The sequence below is a fragment of the Crocodylus siamensis genome, chromosome 5 (assembly GCF_052110815.1).
Source record: "Crocodylus siamensis isolate JL-2025a chromosome 5, ASM5211081v1, whole genome shotgun sequence".
NCBI lineage: Eukaryota > Metazoa > Chordata > Crocodylia > Crocodylidae > Crocodylus > Crocodylus siamensis.
In genome coordinates, this window is record NC_143399.1 from 54,783,855 (window position 1) to 54,799,763 (window position 15,909).

General features: G+C 45.6%; 1 protein-coding gene across 5 annotated transcripts in view; it reads left to right on the top strand.

Annotated features, from left to right (window-relative positions):
• Positions 1-15,909, top strand: part of HMCN1 (hemicentin 1) — a 356,272-nt gene that overhangs the window by 214,425 nt on the left and 125,938 nt on the right. For all 5 annotated transcript variants that reach the window (XM_090048332.1, XM_090048334.1, XM_090048335.1 and 2 more), the window contains exons 43-46: positions 3,538-3,660; positions 4,628-4,789; positions 13,071-13,349; positions 15,472-15,639. In XM_090048332.1, the coding sequence (XP_089904458.1) occupies positions 3,538-3,660; positions 4,628-4,789; positions 13,071-13,349; positions 15,472-15,639 (732 nt within the window). The remainder of the gene's footprint in view (positions 1-3,537; positions 3,661-4,627; positions 4,790-13,070; positions 13,350-15,471; positions 15,640-15,909) is intronic.

A 15,909-nucleotide genomic window follows, 5' to 3' on the forward strand; every position in this document is an offset into this window, starting at 1 on the left:
ATGAGTGGAGTGCAAAATGAGTAGAGTCTTAAATTTAGTTTGGTAAATGCTTATCTAGGAGTCAGGTTACCAAACCTGTTTTATTGTAATAGTGTAAAAATTCTTTTTAGGTAAAATTCCCTTCAATTCACCGTGCCAAAATAAGGCTTATATATTAGTTTACACCTCTGGCCTCAGAATACTGGTAGTTGAAATTGGAAGCTAGTAGTGGATAGATAGGATGACAAGATTTTCCCCCATTTAACTTGTGGGGAAAAAAACATGGGGAAAGCCCCTCATCTTGGATTTGCATGAGAAGTGGGGAAGGGCAGGCAGCTGCTGCAGCTGTGGAGCCCAGGCCAGAGCTGCTGCCACTGCTGATGGGGCCAGGGCTGGGGCAAGTATGTGCTGTAAGTCCTGGGCAAGACTGGGGCTGGATCCTACCAGAGCAAGAGTAAGTGGTGGTGGACGGGGAGGAATGGGAGGGGTCGAGGCTGAATGGGGGCAGAGGTGGCAAGGGGACAGGCACAAGTTGGGCAGGCAGCAGAATGCGCAAGTATTGTAGGGGGCAGCTGGTAGAAGGCAAAGGGCAGGGGTCAAGCTGCTTGAATCCCCCCTTACCACCTGCCCCCTAACCTCCTGGCCCCATACCACTTCCATCTGCATTTGTGCACCTCTCCCCTCCCCCAACTGTGTACCCCCCCTGGAGGGCCTGGCCAGTGCCCTCCCGGTCGGTGCCCAGGGACATGGCCTCTTCCACCTTCCCCATCAGTATGTCACTTCCCCCACCACTGCCCCTGCCTGCCCCACTGGTGCTGCTTTCCCTGCCACACCAGTGGGAGGGACAAATTTAAAATGATTTTCCAATAATAAGATTCTATACATGGACATTTATATCACATTTTTAAGTTTTCCATTTAATTATCATGGGGTCATCTTAAATACAGGGTTGTCCTGGATTTGGTTGAATAAGGTATCTGTTCCCTTCTAAAATGTATCTGTAGAAATGGAATCCAGGTTTTTTAAGATCTGGCCCTATATGTATAAAATATAGCCTAATTATAGCTTTCCTGGACTCTGCACAAACTTTCTTACCAATAATTTATAGAAAAATGTTATTTTAAATTTAATTTAAATATTAATTTCAGCTGGCTTTTGTAGTATCTGGGGCAGACTTACAATGCAGAAGATGTCTCTGTGTACCAAAACTGTGTATATGCAAGCTTTTCTCTCTGTACATATTTTTCACCAACGATACATACATTTAACATGAAAATAATAATTACCTAGCTTTTCCTAGGGCTTTGCACATGAGATAGTTGTGGGTTTCAGTAGGTTTGTGTGAAGCACCTCGTATTTGCTTTGGATTTGGATTTGGCCGATTCAGGGGACAGTGATTCGATTAGGCAATTCGAATAACTGTCCCAAATCGATTCGGTCAAATCGGATTTGTAGATTCAGCTGCTGCTGAATCAGCTAAAGCAACGAATTATATAGGCCTCATCCCCCGCCCGCTCTCTGAGCCCCACCCGACCCCAGCTCCTGGCTTTTTGGAAAAAAAGAAAAGCCCTTGCTTACCAGTTGCTGCCAAGCAGGAGGTGATCCCCACTGCCCCACACTGCTTGCGGGGCTTGGTTACAAGCCCCCAGAAGCTCCAAGGCTACTGCAGCATCTGGTGAGACCGGAGTGTTTTTCGGTTTTTGTTTTAAAGGGCCAGCTGGGGTGGGCAGCCATGGGGAGGGCTGGAAGAGTGGGCAGGGGTCAGGGGACTCATGGCAGAGCCCCCCATGCAGCATGGGGCAGTGGGGGGGCAGCAGGGATTGCCCCCTGACCTGGCAGGAGCCAGTGAGTGGGGGCTTTTTTTAAACAACCAGGAGCTGGGGTGGGCGGGGCAGCCATAGGGGGGCTGGGAGAGCAGGCAGGGATTGGGGCCTGGCAGGATTCCCCCCATGGTTCCTTCACCCCTACTCCAGACCCCCTCCCATGCCCCCTACTTACCAGCATGGAGTCCGGGTCCAGCTCCCTGCTGGAGTCAGCAGGAACTATCCAAATCGCCGAAGCTCTCTGAATCTTTTTTGATTTTGATTTGGAGAGCTTTGAATTGATTCAGACCTTTTAATTGGTTCCCTGATTTCATTCCGATTCAGAGAGTCGGCCACTGAATCGGGCCTAATCTCCTCCAAATCAAATCAGCACCCAAAGCTTCGCACAGCCTTAGTTTTCAGATATATAGTACTGGATATGAAAATATTGGGAATAGCATTCATTATCCCAGTTAAGCTAATCTGAACATAAGAATATATGTTTGTTATATGAACATAGAAAATGTTTTAGTGATGGATGCAGTCTATGATGAGAAGATGCCCTGGGCGAGTGGGCAAGAAAGATTCTGTTCCCCTTACCTAGCAGGTGCTGGTCATACCATGGGGGACACAGGATCATATCCTGCATCCTGCTTATTTACACTACACTCCCAGTTTTATTAAATCTTCCCATCTTACCTCTCACCTAGCTCCAGTTTCATGATGATCATGCTATTGCAAAAGATCCTTCCATGAAGAGGGAACTAGATTTGTCCTTTTGTGCACAAAGGCTATTTTAATATCACGTTAAACAGAGAGACCAGTGTGATAGCAGCATCAATGGGACGACTGTAATGGAAACTCAAAAGTTGCTTGAAAAAGTCATCTGTGGTTAACTGTTCTAAATGTTCAGAATAGCCTTTGTTTACTAATTAGAAGCAGAAATGGTATTTTGCCACAATACTGAGTTTTAAATCAGGAAATGTGTCCCTCTGATCATTTTTTCAGTATTAGTAAGATTCCAGTTTCAGAAACTGGCAGAATGCAGCCCAGCAGCTAAGGATGATATCTGCCTTACTAACCTGAGCTTTCTGGCCTGAAGCAGAATGAACCCAAAGGTTGAAACCAATATAATACTGTAAATAGCTTTGCAGTCACTTCTGCGGAAACTCCTGCATGTACATTTTGCTTAATAAAACCTTAAGAGTCTGAGGTCTAGTGTGTCAGAATGAAATGTTTTCCTATTTTCACGTGCATTAAAAATGTGTTGGATAAGCCATTCATTAGTAAGCTTCCCTTCTCCCATTTCAGTCTGAGGTATTCAGTGGGAGGTATTTTGGTCTGTTTTCAAGCATGTACTGCACTATTTTATTTTAATGAAAATTGCCTTCCCCTTTCTAAGTAAGCCATTGTCTTTTTCTTAGGATTGAACCAAAGTAATCCAAATTATTGAAGATCACAGTGCAGATAGATTGGCCCTCTTTTTTGCAGTTGCTTCTCCTTTACATAACTACAAATGGTTGCACACTGATGTTAGAGCCATCAACAGGAAACGGTTTTCAGTAGTATTGCTTCAGAGTATTGCTTATTCCTTGCCAGCAGGAGAAAGAAAGGTTTGTTCCCTCTGCCCAGGAAAGAAGATTCAGTCACTGTGGTTTCTGTCTGCTTACAGTGGGCCTGGCATGTCCCAAAGCTGGCAGATTTAATTCCAGTTAGAAATGTCTGAATTCTTCTAAAGGTGTCTGCATTCTTTCAGTGCCACCACGCATTTATGGTTCAGATGATCTCTCTCAGCTGACAGTAATTGAAGGAAACCTCATCAGTTTGATATGTGAATCTGCTGGTATTCCACCACCAAGCCTTACATGGAAAAAGAATGGTGAGCAGCCATCCTTCCTCGCATTTAGAAAAACAAAACAAAAAACCTGTTATTAATTATGTTCTTGTAGTCTTTTCCCATTTTTTTTCCCTTCAAGTATTTTGGTTGGCATAGATATAGGTTCTTCAGTGACCTGGAAATTCAACATTGGCTTGTGGTAATGGTAAATATTCACCTTACACAGAATTTCAGTGGGACTTGGATGCTTATTCTTTTGCCCTTGAAAATCCCAGCTTCAGTATGCTGCCAACTGAACTTGTACTTAGTTACTGCAATTACCCTTTGCGATTTGCTGAATTTACCTTTACCCAAATCAATATGTAGAGGGCTTTATAAATTATTGTGATACATATAAATCCTTATGATTTAGTACTGCACAATTGAATGCATTTGCATGTTTACATGTCCCCTTAATCGGTTATCCCTTTTAGAGACAGGACACTAGACAAGACAGGACCACCAAACTGTTTGAGTATGTTGATTCTTATGTTCTTAATCAGTCCAATGTATTTCCAGTCTGTTTCAGCTATTTATCTATGCAGGTACTTTGTAGGGTGCTGTTTGATGTGTTTTCTGAATGTCTGAATATAACTGAATGTTGTAGGAACAATATGAACAGAAACTGTTTTACTACTTAGACTTTTCAGAAAAAAATGAATTGCAGCAAGTACTTATTATAATGCCTTGTCTTAGAGATGCTGATATATAATAAGATCTAAATACAGTAAATACAGAATATCTAGTTAAGCTCCAAATTTTCACAGTTGGAGGCCTAAAATTAAAGCATTTCAATATCTAGAAACCTATTTAGAAAGTGCACTTATTTGCAAGGGTGCTGTGCAATGGTACCCTTTACTTTTCAGCACCTTTGAAAAGTAGTACACTTGAATTTACTTGCCATTGCCACTGCTTTTGCCATTGATCGTTGCAGTGCACTATGTTGTATCAAAAAGAATGTCTCTTGCAGGTTCTCCTCTGTTGGCTGATTCCACGGAACGAATCAGGGTGTTGTCTGGAGGCAGACAGCTGCAGATATCAATTGCTGAGAAGTCTGATGCTGCATTTTACACATGTACAGCCTCAAACATAGCTGGAAACACAGAAAAAGGATACAATCTGCAAGTTTATGGTAGGTCATTATGTGATATTCTCTTGTTTCATAGTTTCATAGTTTCATAGTAGCTAGAGTCGGAAGGGACCTAGGAAGATCATCTAGTCCGACCCCCTGCCTTGGCAGGAAAGAGCACCGGGGTCAGATGACCCGGGCAAGGTGCTCATCTAACTTCCTTTTAAAAATCCCTAGGCTAGGAGCCTGCACCACTTCCCCTGGAAGCTGGTTCCAGGCCCTAGCCACCCTGACTGTGAAGTAGCGCCTCCTAATATCTAATCTAAACCTACCCTCCGCCAGCTTGTGACCGTTATTCCTGGTCACTCCTGGCAGCGCACGGGGGAACAGGGACTCCCCCAATACCTGCTGATCCCCCTTGACCAGTTTGTAGCAGGCCACAAGGTCCCCCCTTAACCTTCTCTTGTGGAGGCTAAACAGGTTCAGGTCCCGTAGCCTCTCCTCTTAAGGCTTGCCCTGCTGACCCCTGATCATACGAGTGGCCCTCCTCTGGACTCTTTCCATATCGTCCACGTCCCTCTTGAAGTGTGGCACCCAGAACTGGACGCAGTACTCCAGCTGCGGCCTGACCAGTGCCGCATAGAGGGGGAGGATCACCTCCCTGGACCTGCTCGAGATGCATCTGTGGATGCATGACAGGGTACGGTTGGCCTTCTTGACTGCCTCCCCACACTGCCGGCCCATGTTCATCGTGGAGTCAATGACGACTCCAAGATCCTTTTCCGTCTCCGTGCTGGCAAGAGGGGAGTTCCCCAACCTGTAAGTGTGGTGCCGGTTCTTCCTCCCCATGTGCAACACCTTGCACTTATCAGTGTTAAACCCCATCCTATTCTCATCCGCCCACCGTTGCAACCTGTCAAGGTCAGCTTGTAGCCTATTGCACCCTTCTAGTGCACCCACATCCCCCCACATCTTAGTGTCATCAGCAAACTTGAACAGGGTGCTTTCTACCCCCTCATCCAAGTCACTGATGAAGATGTTGAACAGTGCGGGCCCGAGGACCGAGCCCTGCGGAACCCCACTGCCTACGTCCTTCCAGGTCGAGAAGAACCCATCCACTACCACCCTCTGGGTGCGGCCCTCTAACCAGTTGGCTACCCATTTGACCGTGTGGGCATCGACACCACAGTCTCCCAGCTTTTTGATGAGGACAGGGTGAGAGACAGTGTCGAAAGCCTTCCGGAAGTCCAGAAAGACTACATCCACAGCAACCCCTGCGTCTAATGATTTGGTGACCTGATCGTAAAAGGCCACCAGGTTGGTCTGACAAGACCTGCCACTGATGAACCCATGTTGGTTGCCCCTGAGCATGCATTCCCCCGCAAGGCCCTCCTGGATGTGTGCCAGGATAATTTTTTCAAAGAGCTTACCCGGGATTGAGGTAAGACTAACTGGCCTGTAATTTCCCGGGTCCTCTTTTTTTCCCTTTTTGAAGATAGGGACCACATTGGCCCTCTTCCAGTCCTCTGGCACCTCACCAGAGCACCACGAGTGCTCATAGAGCCGCGCCAGGGGTCCCGCAATGACCTCGGCCAGTTCCTGTAGAACCCTAGGGTGAAGATCGTCCGGACCAGCGGACTTGAACACGTCCAGCCTCTCCAGAAGTACCCTAACTAACTCCTCGCTAACCCCTGGCCCAGGCGTGTCTCTCCTGGGGCCCGAGGGGGGCCCAGCAGGGAGGTGGCTGAACTGGTCCCTACTTAGGAAGACAGAGGCAAAGAAATCGTTAAATATGTTAGCTTTGTCATCTGGCATGACGACTAAGTTGCCCATCGTGTCCTGCAGGGGCCCCACATTACCCAGGACCCTCTTTTTACCCCCTATGTATTTGAAGAAGGACTTCTTATTGTCCTTAATCCGGGAAGCTAGTCCTATCTCCATCTCTGCCTTGGCCTTCCTGACTGCCCCCCTACATCCTCGGGCGACTGTAACATAGTCCTTCTTGGTGATGACCCCATCCCTCCATTGGGTGTATGCCTCCCTTTTAGCAAGGAGACATTCCCGGATGCTCCTAGTGAGCCATGGGGGTTTATGTGCCCTCCTGCTCCCTTTAACCCTTGTTGGGATTACCTCCCTTTGGGCATGGAGGATCGTCTCCTTAAGGAGCAACCACTCACCTTGGACATCTGGCTCCCTTCCCCTCTGGGTCCTCAGCTCTTCCCCAACGATCCTCCTTAGCTTGTTGAAGTCAGCCCTCCTAAAGTCTAGGGCTGTTGCCTTGCTGCAGCCCTTTGCCACCTTACGCTGGATGGTGAATTCCAGCAAGCGATGATCACATCCTCTCATAATAGGCATGACTTGCATTGGCAGGCAAGAGAGTGGGGCAGGGTGATGAGTGCCAGAAACCTGGAGTTGGGGAGGGGAGGAGTGAACTGCTGCTATAGCATGGGCTGCCTACATACTGGCTGCTGCTGTTGCCAACACATGCTGTCCCAGGGCTGTCATTCCAGTGCTCCCTCTAAATCAGCTTCAAGATTGGTGCCCTGCTCACTGACAGCTAGTTACACTGCGAGGATCAGAATCATAGAATCAAAGGGCTGGAAGGGACCCTGAAAGATAATCGGGTCCAGACCCCTGCATAAGCAGGAAAGGCATCTGGGGTCAGACGATCCCAGCCAGGTGACCATCCAGTCTTCTCTTGAAGATCTCTAGGATAGATGATTGCACCACCTCAGGGGGGAGCTAGTTCCATAGTCTGGACATCCTAGTTGTAAAGAAGTTTTTCCTAATGCTTAGCCTGAAACTATCTTCCAGGAATTTGTAGCTGTTGTTTCTAGTTTTCCCCCAAGGCGCCCTGGTGAACAGTTGTTCAACGAGCCCCTGATGTACGCCTCTGATATAGCAGCAATCGAGTCTCCTCTCAGCTGCCTTTTCTTTAGGCTGAACAGTCTGAGATCCCTCAGCCTCTCCTTGAGCTTTAGCACATCCTTGTTGAAGTGCGGCACCCAGAACTAGACACAGTACTCCAGCTGTGGCCGCACAAATGTTTAGTAAAGTGGGAGAATCACTTTTTTAGATTTACTGGAGATGCATCGATTGATGCATGTCAGAGTTTTAGTGGGCCCTAATGGCTGCTGAGTTGCATTGCTGGCTCATATTCATGCTGGGGTCTATTGTTACCCCCAGATCATTTTCATCTGTAGTGCTGGTCAGGTTAGCAATGCCCAGCCTGTAGGTGTGCTGGGGGGTCTTCCTTCTCAGATGCAGCACTTTGCATTTCTCTACATTGAACCTCATCTGGTTCCTTTCTGTCCAACATGCCAGCCTGTCTATGTCTGCTTGTATCTGAAGCCTATCTGTGGGTGTGTCTGCACAACCCCATATCTTGGTGTCATCCATGAACTTGCCCAATGGGCTTTTCACCCCGTCATCCAGGTCATTGATGAAGATACTGAACAGCACTGGGTCAAGTACTGACCCCAGGGGTATGCTGCTGCCCACATTTTGCCAGGATGACACTGATCAATTCATTTGGATTCTGTGTCCTACCCTGCAACCAGTTTTGCTCCCACTTGACAGTCCTACAGTTGAGCCCGATATCTTCTAGTTTTCTGATCAGTACCTCGTGGGATACCAGGTCAAAGGTTTTCTGGAAGTCAAGGTATATGATGTCAACTGCTTTTCTCTTGTCCAGGTGATGAGTCACCTGATCATAGAAAGAAATGAGGTTGGTCAGACAAGACCTGCCCATGACGAAGCTGTCATTCAGTATCATGCCTTCTGCAAGTTTGTCCCATATAGCCTCTTTGATGACTGGATTTTCCCTTGAATAGAAATTAAGCTAATTGGCCTGTAGTTTCCTGGATCTTCATGCTTCCCCTTCTTTAAGATGGGCACAACATTGGCCTTCTTCCAGTCCTCTGGGATTTCTCCAGAGGCCCATGATTTTTGAAAGACCTTTGCCAGGGGCTCTGCAATTACTTTGGCCAACTCTTGCAGCACTCTTGGGTGGAGTTCATTTGGTCCTGCTGATATATATACATCTAATTTATTTAATTGATCGTACACCAGTTCTATGGCAATGGTGGGAACGGTGTCAATCCCACACTGCTTGTTCTGTGCCCTACCTGGCATGCTGTTCCCCTTGCTCTTGTGAAGACCAAGGCAAAGTAGTCATTTAGGAGTTCCATTTTTTCCTAAGTGGTAGTGACCAGGTATCCTGAGGCATTGAGCAGCGGCCTCACACTCCCATTAGTTTTCCTTTTATTCCCTATGTAGCTAAAGAAGGACTTCTTGTTGTGCTTGATATTTGTAGCTAGGTTTAGTTTGGTTTCTGCCTTTGCTTGCCTAATCTGTTTTCTACAAGTGCGGGCCATTGTCAAGTAGTCTTCATTACAGGCTGTCCCAAGCTTCTATTGTTTGTATGTCTCTTTCTTTTTCTGTAGGAGGGCTGCAAATTTCCTGTGTAGCCAAGAGATTTTTTTACCCTTCTGCTATTTTTTCTTCATAAAGAAATGGATTTTCTCTGAGTCTTAAGGATTGTATCCTTAAGGAATGTCCAATCTTCTCATGATCCCTTTACCTGCGGTCCTTGGTCTTTCAGTGCATTCTCTACTAGTGATCTAAGCTTATTAAAATTTGCATTTTTAAAGTCTATGACTTCGTGCTTGGTATCTGTTTTGTCAGCCTTTCGGTTTTAGTGATTTCATGGTCACTATCACCTAGGCTGCCCTCTATGTTTAAGTTGGTCACCAGGTCATCCCCTTTGGCCAGGACCAGGTCAAGAACAGTATTGCCTCTAGTTGGCCTGTGCCCCTTCTGAGTCAAAAAAACCTCTTTGGTACTGGCCAGCAAGGATCGTGATTGATCCAAGCTGGCTGAGCACTCCTCTCAGGAGATGTCTGGGTAGCTGAAGCCACCCATGACAACCATGTCCTGTGCACGCGTAGCCTTTGTTAGTTCACGGGTGAATGCTAGATCAAGTTCCTCCCCTTGGTTAGGCGGCCTGTAGTATATACCTACAGTCAGGTCTCTCTTGCCACACCTCTCCCAGAGCTTGACCCAGAGGGTTTCGAGCTGTTTTTCTTTGGGGCCAACATCAGCCTATAGGGAGGTGTACTGCTCCTTCACATAGAAGGCAACACCCCCACCTCTCTTCCCTACCCGATCCCTTCTGTGAAGGACGTAGCCTTTTATGACTATGCTCCAGTTGAGAAGAGTCCCACGAGGTCTCCATTGCCCTAGTAGATTGTAGTCCCCAGTAGAAAGCAGGAGGACTAGTTCCTCCTGCTTGTTCCCCATGCTTCTGGCACTGGTGTACCGGCACCTAAGTGCTTCTACTGAGGTCACTGGCCACCTGCTGCATTGAAGGGGAACTGTTTTCTCAGCTCCTGTAAGAATGGCCTGCTTGGTTTCATTGTCAATGGAGCTTTCCTATATATTGGCCCCCCGGAAGGGTCCAGTTAGTTTTTCCCCATCCCCCTGTAATATTAGTTTAAAGCCCTGTTTAAGAGATCGGCCATCCTGGCTGAGAAAAGGAACTCACCTTTCTGTGTGAGGTGGATGCCTTCTCTCCCCAGGAGTCCTCTGTCCTTGAAGTGGGCGCCAAGGTCATAGAAGCCGAAACCTTCTTGGTGGCACCACGGTTGGAGATGCTGGTTCACCTCATCGATGCATTCTTGCCTCTTTGGACTGTGGCCTGCAACAGGGAGCACAGAGGAAAAAAACTACCTGAGCCCCTGATCTTTTAAGCCCAGCTCCCAGAGCCTTGTAGTCACTCATGATGTGGTCTGGATTGCTCCTGGCTGTGTTATTTCTTCCCACATGAATAAAGATCATGGGGTAGTAATCTGTTGGCTGGACAAGCCTGGGAATCCTCTCTGTGACATCACGGATCCATGCCTCAGGGTGACAGCAGACATCCTGTGCTGTGGGATCCAGGTGGCAGATGTCTCCCTCCGTTCCTCTCTTCAGGGAGTCGCCTACTACAATTACCTGATGACTTCTCCTCCGGTTGTTCTGTTACCTCACAGCCTGCCTGGTGGTAGTTGTGGGTGTGGCCTCCATTGCTGCACTCTCCATTGCTGGGGAACCCAAATCAGTTCCCCAGCTGCACTGGAGGAGTTGTTCCAGTAATGTGGGGTCTAATTCTGCATCGTCTAGAATTAGAGGTGACTGTCTTCCATCTGTCTGTGTCAGGTTCCTCTTGTGTTGCCATCCCACCATTTGAGTGGTTCTACAAAGAGTAGAAGCACCCGTCAATCTCATCCTCAATGAATCTGATCCCACGCAGCCTGCTAACCTCTCCCTGGAGTTCCCTCACCTGCCCCTCCGGGGCACGTGGGACAGATGAGGGGACTTCCGGCCATCCCACTTCCCCCGGGCCTCTGAGGACCCACCAGGCAACACCTGCAGGCTGGGGGCCTGGGTGCTGCTGACCCACCCAAAAGCTCCATCTGGGTGGAGGCCTCAGAGGAGCCTTGGGCAGGAGGCAGCATTAGAACAAGGTCTCTGGCTGCACTCCAAGTCACCACCTCCATTAACACTCCCTCACATGCGCTCACCTAAAGACTGCCTGAAGCTGCCGACTCCAGTGTGTGGAGTCTCAGGCCCCTCCTGCTCTCCACCATGTGTGAACTCCTGCACAAACTCTGGCATGCACCTAAGGAGCGTGCCTGTTTGCGGGGCCTGTTCACGAAGCTCGGGAGTGCGGCTCCCATCTGGCGCAGCTAAATAGGGGCGGGAGGGGAGGAAAACCCCTTCCAATTCCCTACAGCTGGCCCGGCTAACCTGGCTCCTCCTCCGTCTTCCCCCCTGCCCTGCTTGGCTTACCTTGATTCAGCTGTTGGCTCCTTGCTCGCTGCTCTTGCCTGGTGTGGTCGGGGGGAGCCAAGGGCCCACATGTGCTGAGACACATGCCTTTTTTGGCGTCCAAGCCTGACTGGCGGGGATTTGAATCTATTCCCTATATAATGTATTGATCGGAAAACACAATGACATTATGATGATATCTAATTGAGTCAGATTGAACACTCCTTCCTGGCTCAATCAAAACAAGATTTTGTTTGAGGGATCATGAGACAGACCATCAGACTTGGTAAAAACCTGCGCACCGTGAGGAACCTGGTTGAAAATTTCCTTGTAATAATATGCAGGTTACCCTCGCAGTCAGTTCAGCTAACAGACTGAAGAGGCAACTGATGAGTTGTGTCTGTTTTAGAATGTGGTAGAAGCAAAAACGAGTTTCATTTTGAGGCAAGGTGAAAATTACTTTCTGCTTGGATAGCATGATGTTATAGGCTGTTTTTTGTCAGATAAAGGAAAGGTATATGAATAACCATATGCTAGTTTTTTATAAAATCTGGCAGACATATGGTACCTTTTATCACGGAAAACCCCTAAATATCTCAACAAGCACACACCTTCATAGAGGAGTTTCCAATCCTTGTGCAGTTGTAAGGATCACTTCTAACCGAGAAATGTATCTCTCTCCAAGGAGAAACCTAACAGCATGTAGCAGCCCCACATAACTATTTCTGATAGGACCTAAGTACAAATGAGTGAGCTATTTGACATTCCTCTATGAATGTTAAGTCCTCAGAACATACAGAACAGCTTAACTACATTAATATACTTGTTGTTACTCTTTTTGAGCAAAGTCCTATTGATTGCATGTGGCCAGGAACTTCTTACCTCTTAATTTCAGCAGCAAAGTGTCTCCTATCGTCAAGCTTTACTGCTGACTGGTGGTGGTAAAAACTCAGAATTTCTAGCTCACAGGTAATATGTTTCCAAATTAGGAATGGGAGCAAATATTTTAAAAATGTTCTCCAAGGGGAAAAAAATCCACTTTGGAATGCTGACATTTTTATTTTGTAATTTTGTTTCATTTTTAAAACATTTATTATTTCATGCTATGCCATTAATCAGAACTAAAATGAAAAATGAAAAAAGTAATATAAAAATAATGAACCTCATAATAAAAAATTATGGAATAAATTTCTGGAATTTTCCAAATTATTATTTTTTTTCCACTGGAAAATTTGATGTCAACACATTTTTCAAATTGCTTTAATTTTTTACTGGTTTCAAAGCTAGTATTTTCCACTGGAAAGAATGCTTATATATATTTTTTTCAATTGGCTGTAGTACTTACTTAGAAGAGTGCAGTTAGCTGAATTGCCATGACTACTTCTTGCAGCACTGAGGTATTTCCTGGTGGTCTCCTCTTCAAATACTGATCTGGCTGAAATTTACTTTATTTTTACATGTAAGAATCATTGTTTGTTCTGAAACTCCACTTCTCACATTAAAATTCTACATTTTTTTTCCTTTTCTTTTATAGTTCGCCCAACAATATTAAATAGTGGAAGCCACCCGTCGAGAGTTGTTGTCATTCGAGGAAATGATATTTCATTGGAATGCAAGGTACAGGGTATCCCACGGCCAGCAATAAGCTGGATGAAGGATGGCCGTCCCCTTGTAAATGGTAGGGGCGTAGAAATACTCAGTGATGGACATCTTCATCTGAAGAATGCTCAGATGTCAGACACTGGCCGCTATGTGTGTGTTGCTGTGAATGTGGCAGGATTGACTGACAAGAAATACGATTTAAATGTTCATGGTAAGTAGGGAAGATAAATGGGGTGAACAAAATAGCTATAAATATATAATGTCACATTTACATGGGAATAGTCAAGAAACACCTGTCACTTTGATTTCTTTAGATGTTACAGTTATGCCTGTTGCATGTTCTGTATTTGTTTGTTGTGTTGATAAAACACAGGTTTATTATAAAAGATCATATAACTTCTAAATATTTTTGTCTTAATCATTGACTTCCTAAAATTATATCTACCCCCAAACTTTCTCCATCTCAGCCTTAGCACACAGACTCCTAAGGAAAACAGTAGGAAAATAAGGAATATCTCCTGGTGTATTCTGGAGGACACAGTATCTGGTGCTCTGATGGTCTGGGCTTGGAAATAAGTCTCAGGGTCTAATGTAGAATTCCCTGGTGCTAAAGGAAGATGGCTGGGGAACATGAAAGAATAGCAGCTGCCATAGTATTTCATTCTTTTTAAGTGTGTTATCAGCAGGCTGCCTCACTCTGCAATTGCTGAGTTATGAGACCGATTTGAAGATGTAGCTCTGAATAAAATATATTTCAATAATTAGCTTTGATGATAAACATTATAGTGTGAATCTGGATTCAGAAGAAAAGCTCGGGCATATTATTTTAAACATCTCATCACACTATGGACAGTTTGACCCAAACGTGAAGCACAAAATTTTGTGAACTTCTTTACCCATTAGGGCAGGGGCAGGCAAAATGTGGCCTGCGGGCCACATGAGGCCCACCAGGGCTTTCTATCTGACCTGTGGGGCCCCTAAAAAATTTAGAAAATTAATATTTATCTGCCTGTCATGCAGCCCTTGATGGCTTGCTATAACTCAATAAGCGGCCCTCCACCCGAAATAATCGCCTGCCCTTGCATTAGGGGCTGGTCAGTCTATCTCCAGTTCTGAAATCTTCCTATGAAATGAGAAAAGTGAACAACTAAAGCAGCTGCAGAGAGAGATGTGAGAGAATTAAGATGAAACAGAGAAAAGAATGTGTACAGTTCTGTAATTGTTGAAACAGTGGCTGAAATATGCTGGGATTCTTTATAGCGCAAAGCCCTTGTTGTGGTAGATTTTCTTCTTGCATTTCCCTTGCTTTTTTATAACACTTGAAATGTATCAAAGGGACTATTGTAAACCTTTTAATCTGGCCAGACACTGAAGGACTCAGATCCATTCCTGAGCCCCAACTTCCTGCATGAAAGTGTGATATGTAGAACCAGTTCCAAAGCTATTTATGTGACTAAAAAGGAGGATAGAATCATCCATTTGCATTTTCCATTAGAAAAAAACCCACAGTGGGTGCATCTACACATAAGCTTTACTGCAGTTATCTAATTAGCTCTGCAGTAAAGTGTCACTGTCTACATATGCACTGGTATTAAGGCACAATTAATTAATTCCACTGTAAAACAGTACTGTCAGTACTGATCTTACAGTGGAGTAATTAAGTGTAATGAAACACACATGTAGACAGTAACAGGGGCTGGCTAGAGCACTAGGGTGTCAAAGTGCTGGGGCTGCCTGCTACCTAGGCACGTGGCTCCGCAGGTTCTGAACCCTTATGCCCCAGCCAATCCCTTTGCCACCCAACGTTGTGACCCAGAGCCCAGGGCTGATCCCATGTGCCCCCTGCTGCATACTGGCTTAAAGTGCTGTGGTCCTGAGTGCATATGTAGATGCTGTACCCAGGAACAGTTAACTCCAGTGAAAACAGCTCCAGAGTTTGTTGCATTACATTGATTTCACATGTCGATGCACCTGGTGTTTTGGCTATGTTCGACAGCAGTCCTGAATTTCTTCAGTTGTGTGGGGAGTTCACAATCAATATAGAACGGACAGAGGACTGACCGTAACAATTATGAGGTGCTTATACTTTCTGCCTCTGTCATATATGTTTGATTAATACAGCTTAAAAGTTTAAATACTGATAAATTGTTAACAGGTAACTGAGATGGAAAAATCAAATTTACTTGGCATTGGTGTTGCTCCTTACCAATTTGTGATGTTTTAAATGCAGTGAATTTAATTTTTAGCTTACAAAAAGTGATATATCCTTTCCAGAACTAAGTTATTTTTGATCAGTGTTGTCAGATGTGGTATTTTTCTCTCTTGCTTTTTAGTGCCTCCAAATATTGTGGGTGATCTGGAGGTACCTGAAAACATCAGCATTGTGGAGAAAAACCCTGTTACTCTGATTTGTGAAGCTTCAGGAATTCCCCTTCCATCTATAACATGGCTCAAGAATGGTTGGCCTATCACCATGAACAGCTCTCTGAGAATTCTGTCAGGTACAGGGAATTTAGAAATAGATGTAGCTTTAAAAAGGTCCTATTAAGATGTGATAGTATTGAAGTGATGTTGTAACCATAGTAGTCCAGGAAATACGTGAAGGGCAAAGATTTTTGGGTGTTGAGATCTTTTATTGGACGAACTGTATGGGGGGAGAAATCTTTAACAACTTTTCAGGTACCTTTCTCAGGGTACCCTTATACTCAGCCAGGGAAATCATAGAATCCAAGAAAATCAGGGTTGGAAAGGACCTCAGGAGGTCACCTAGT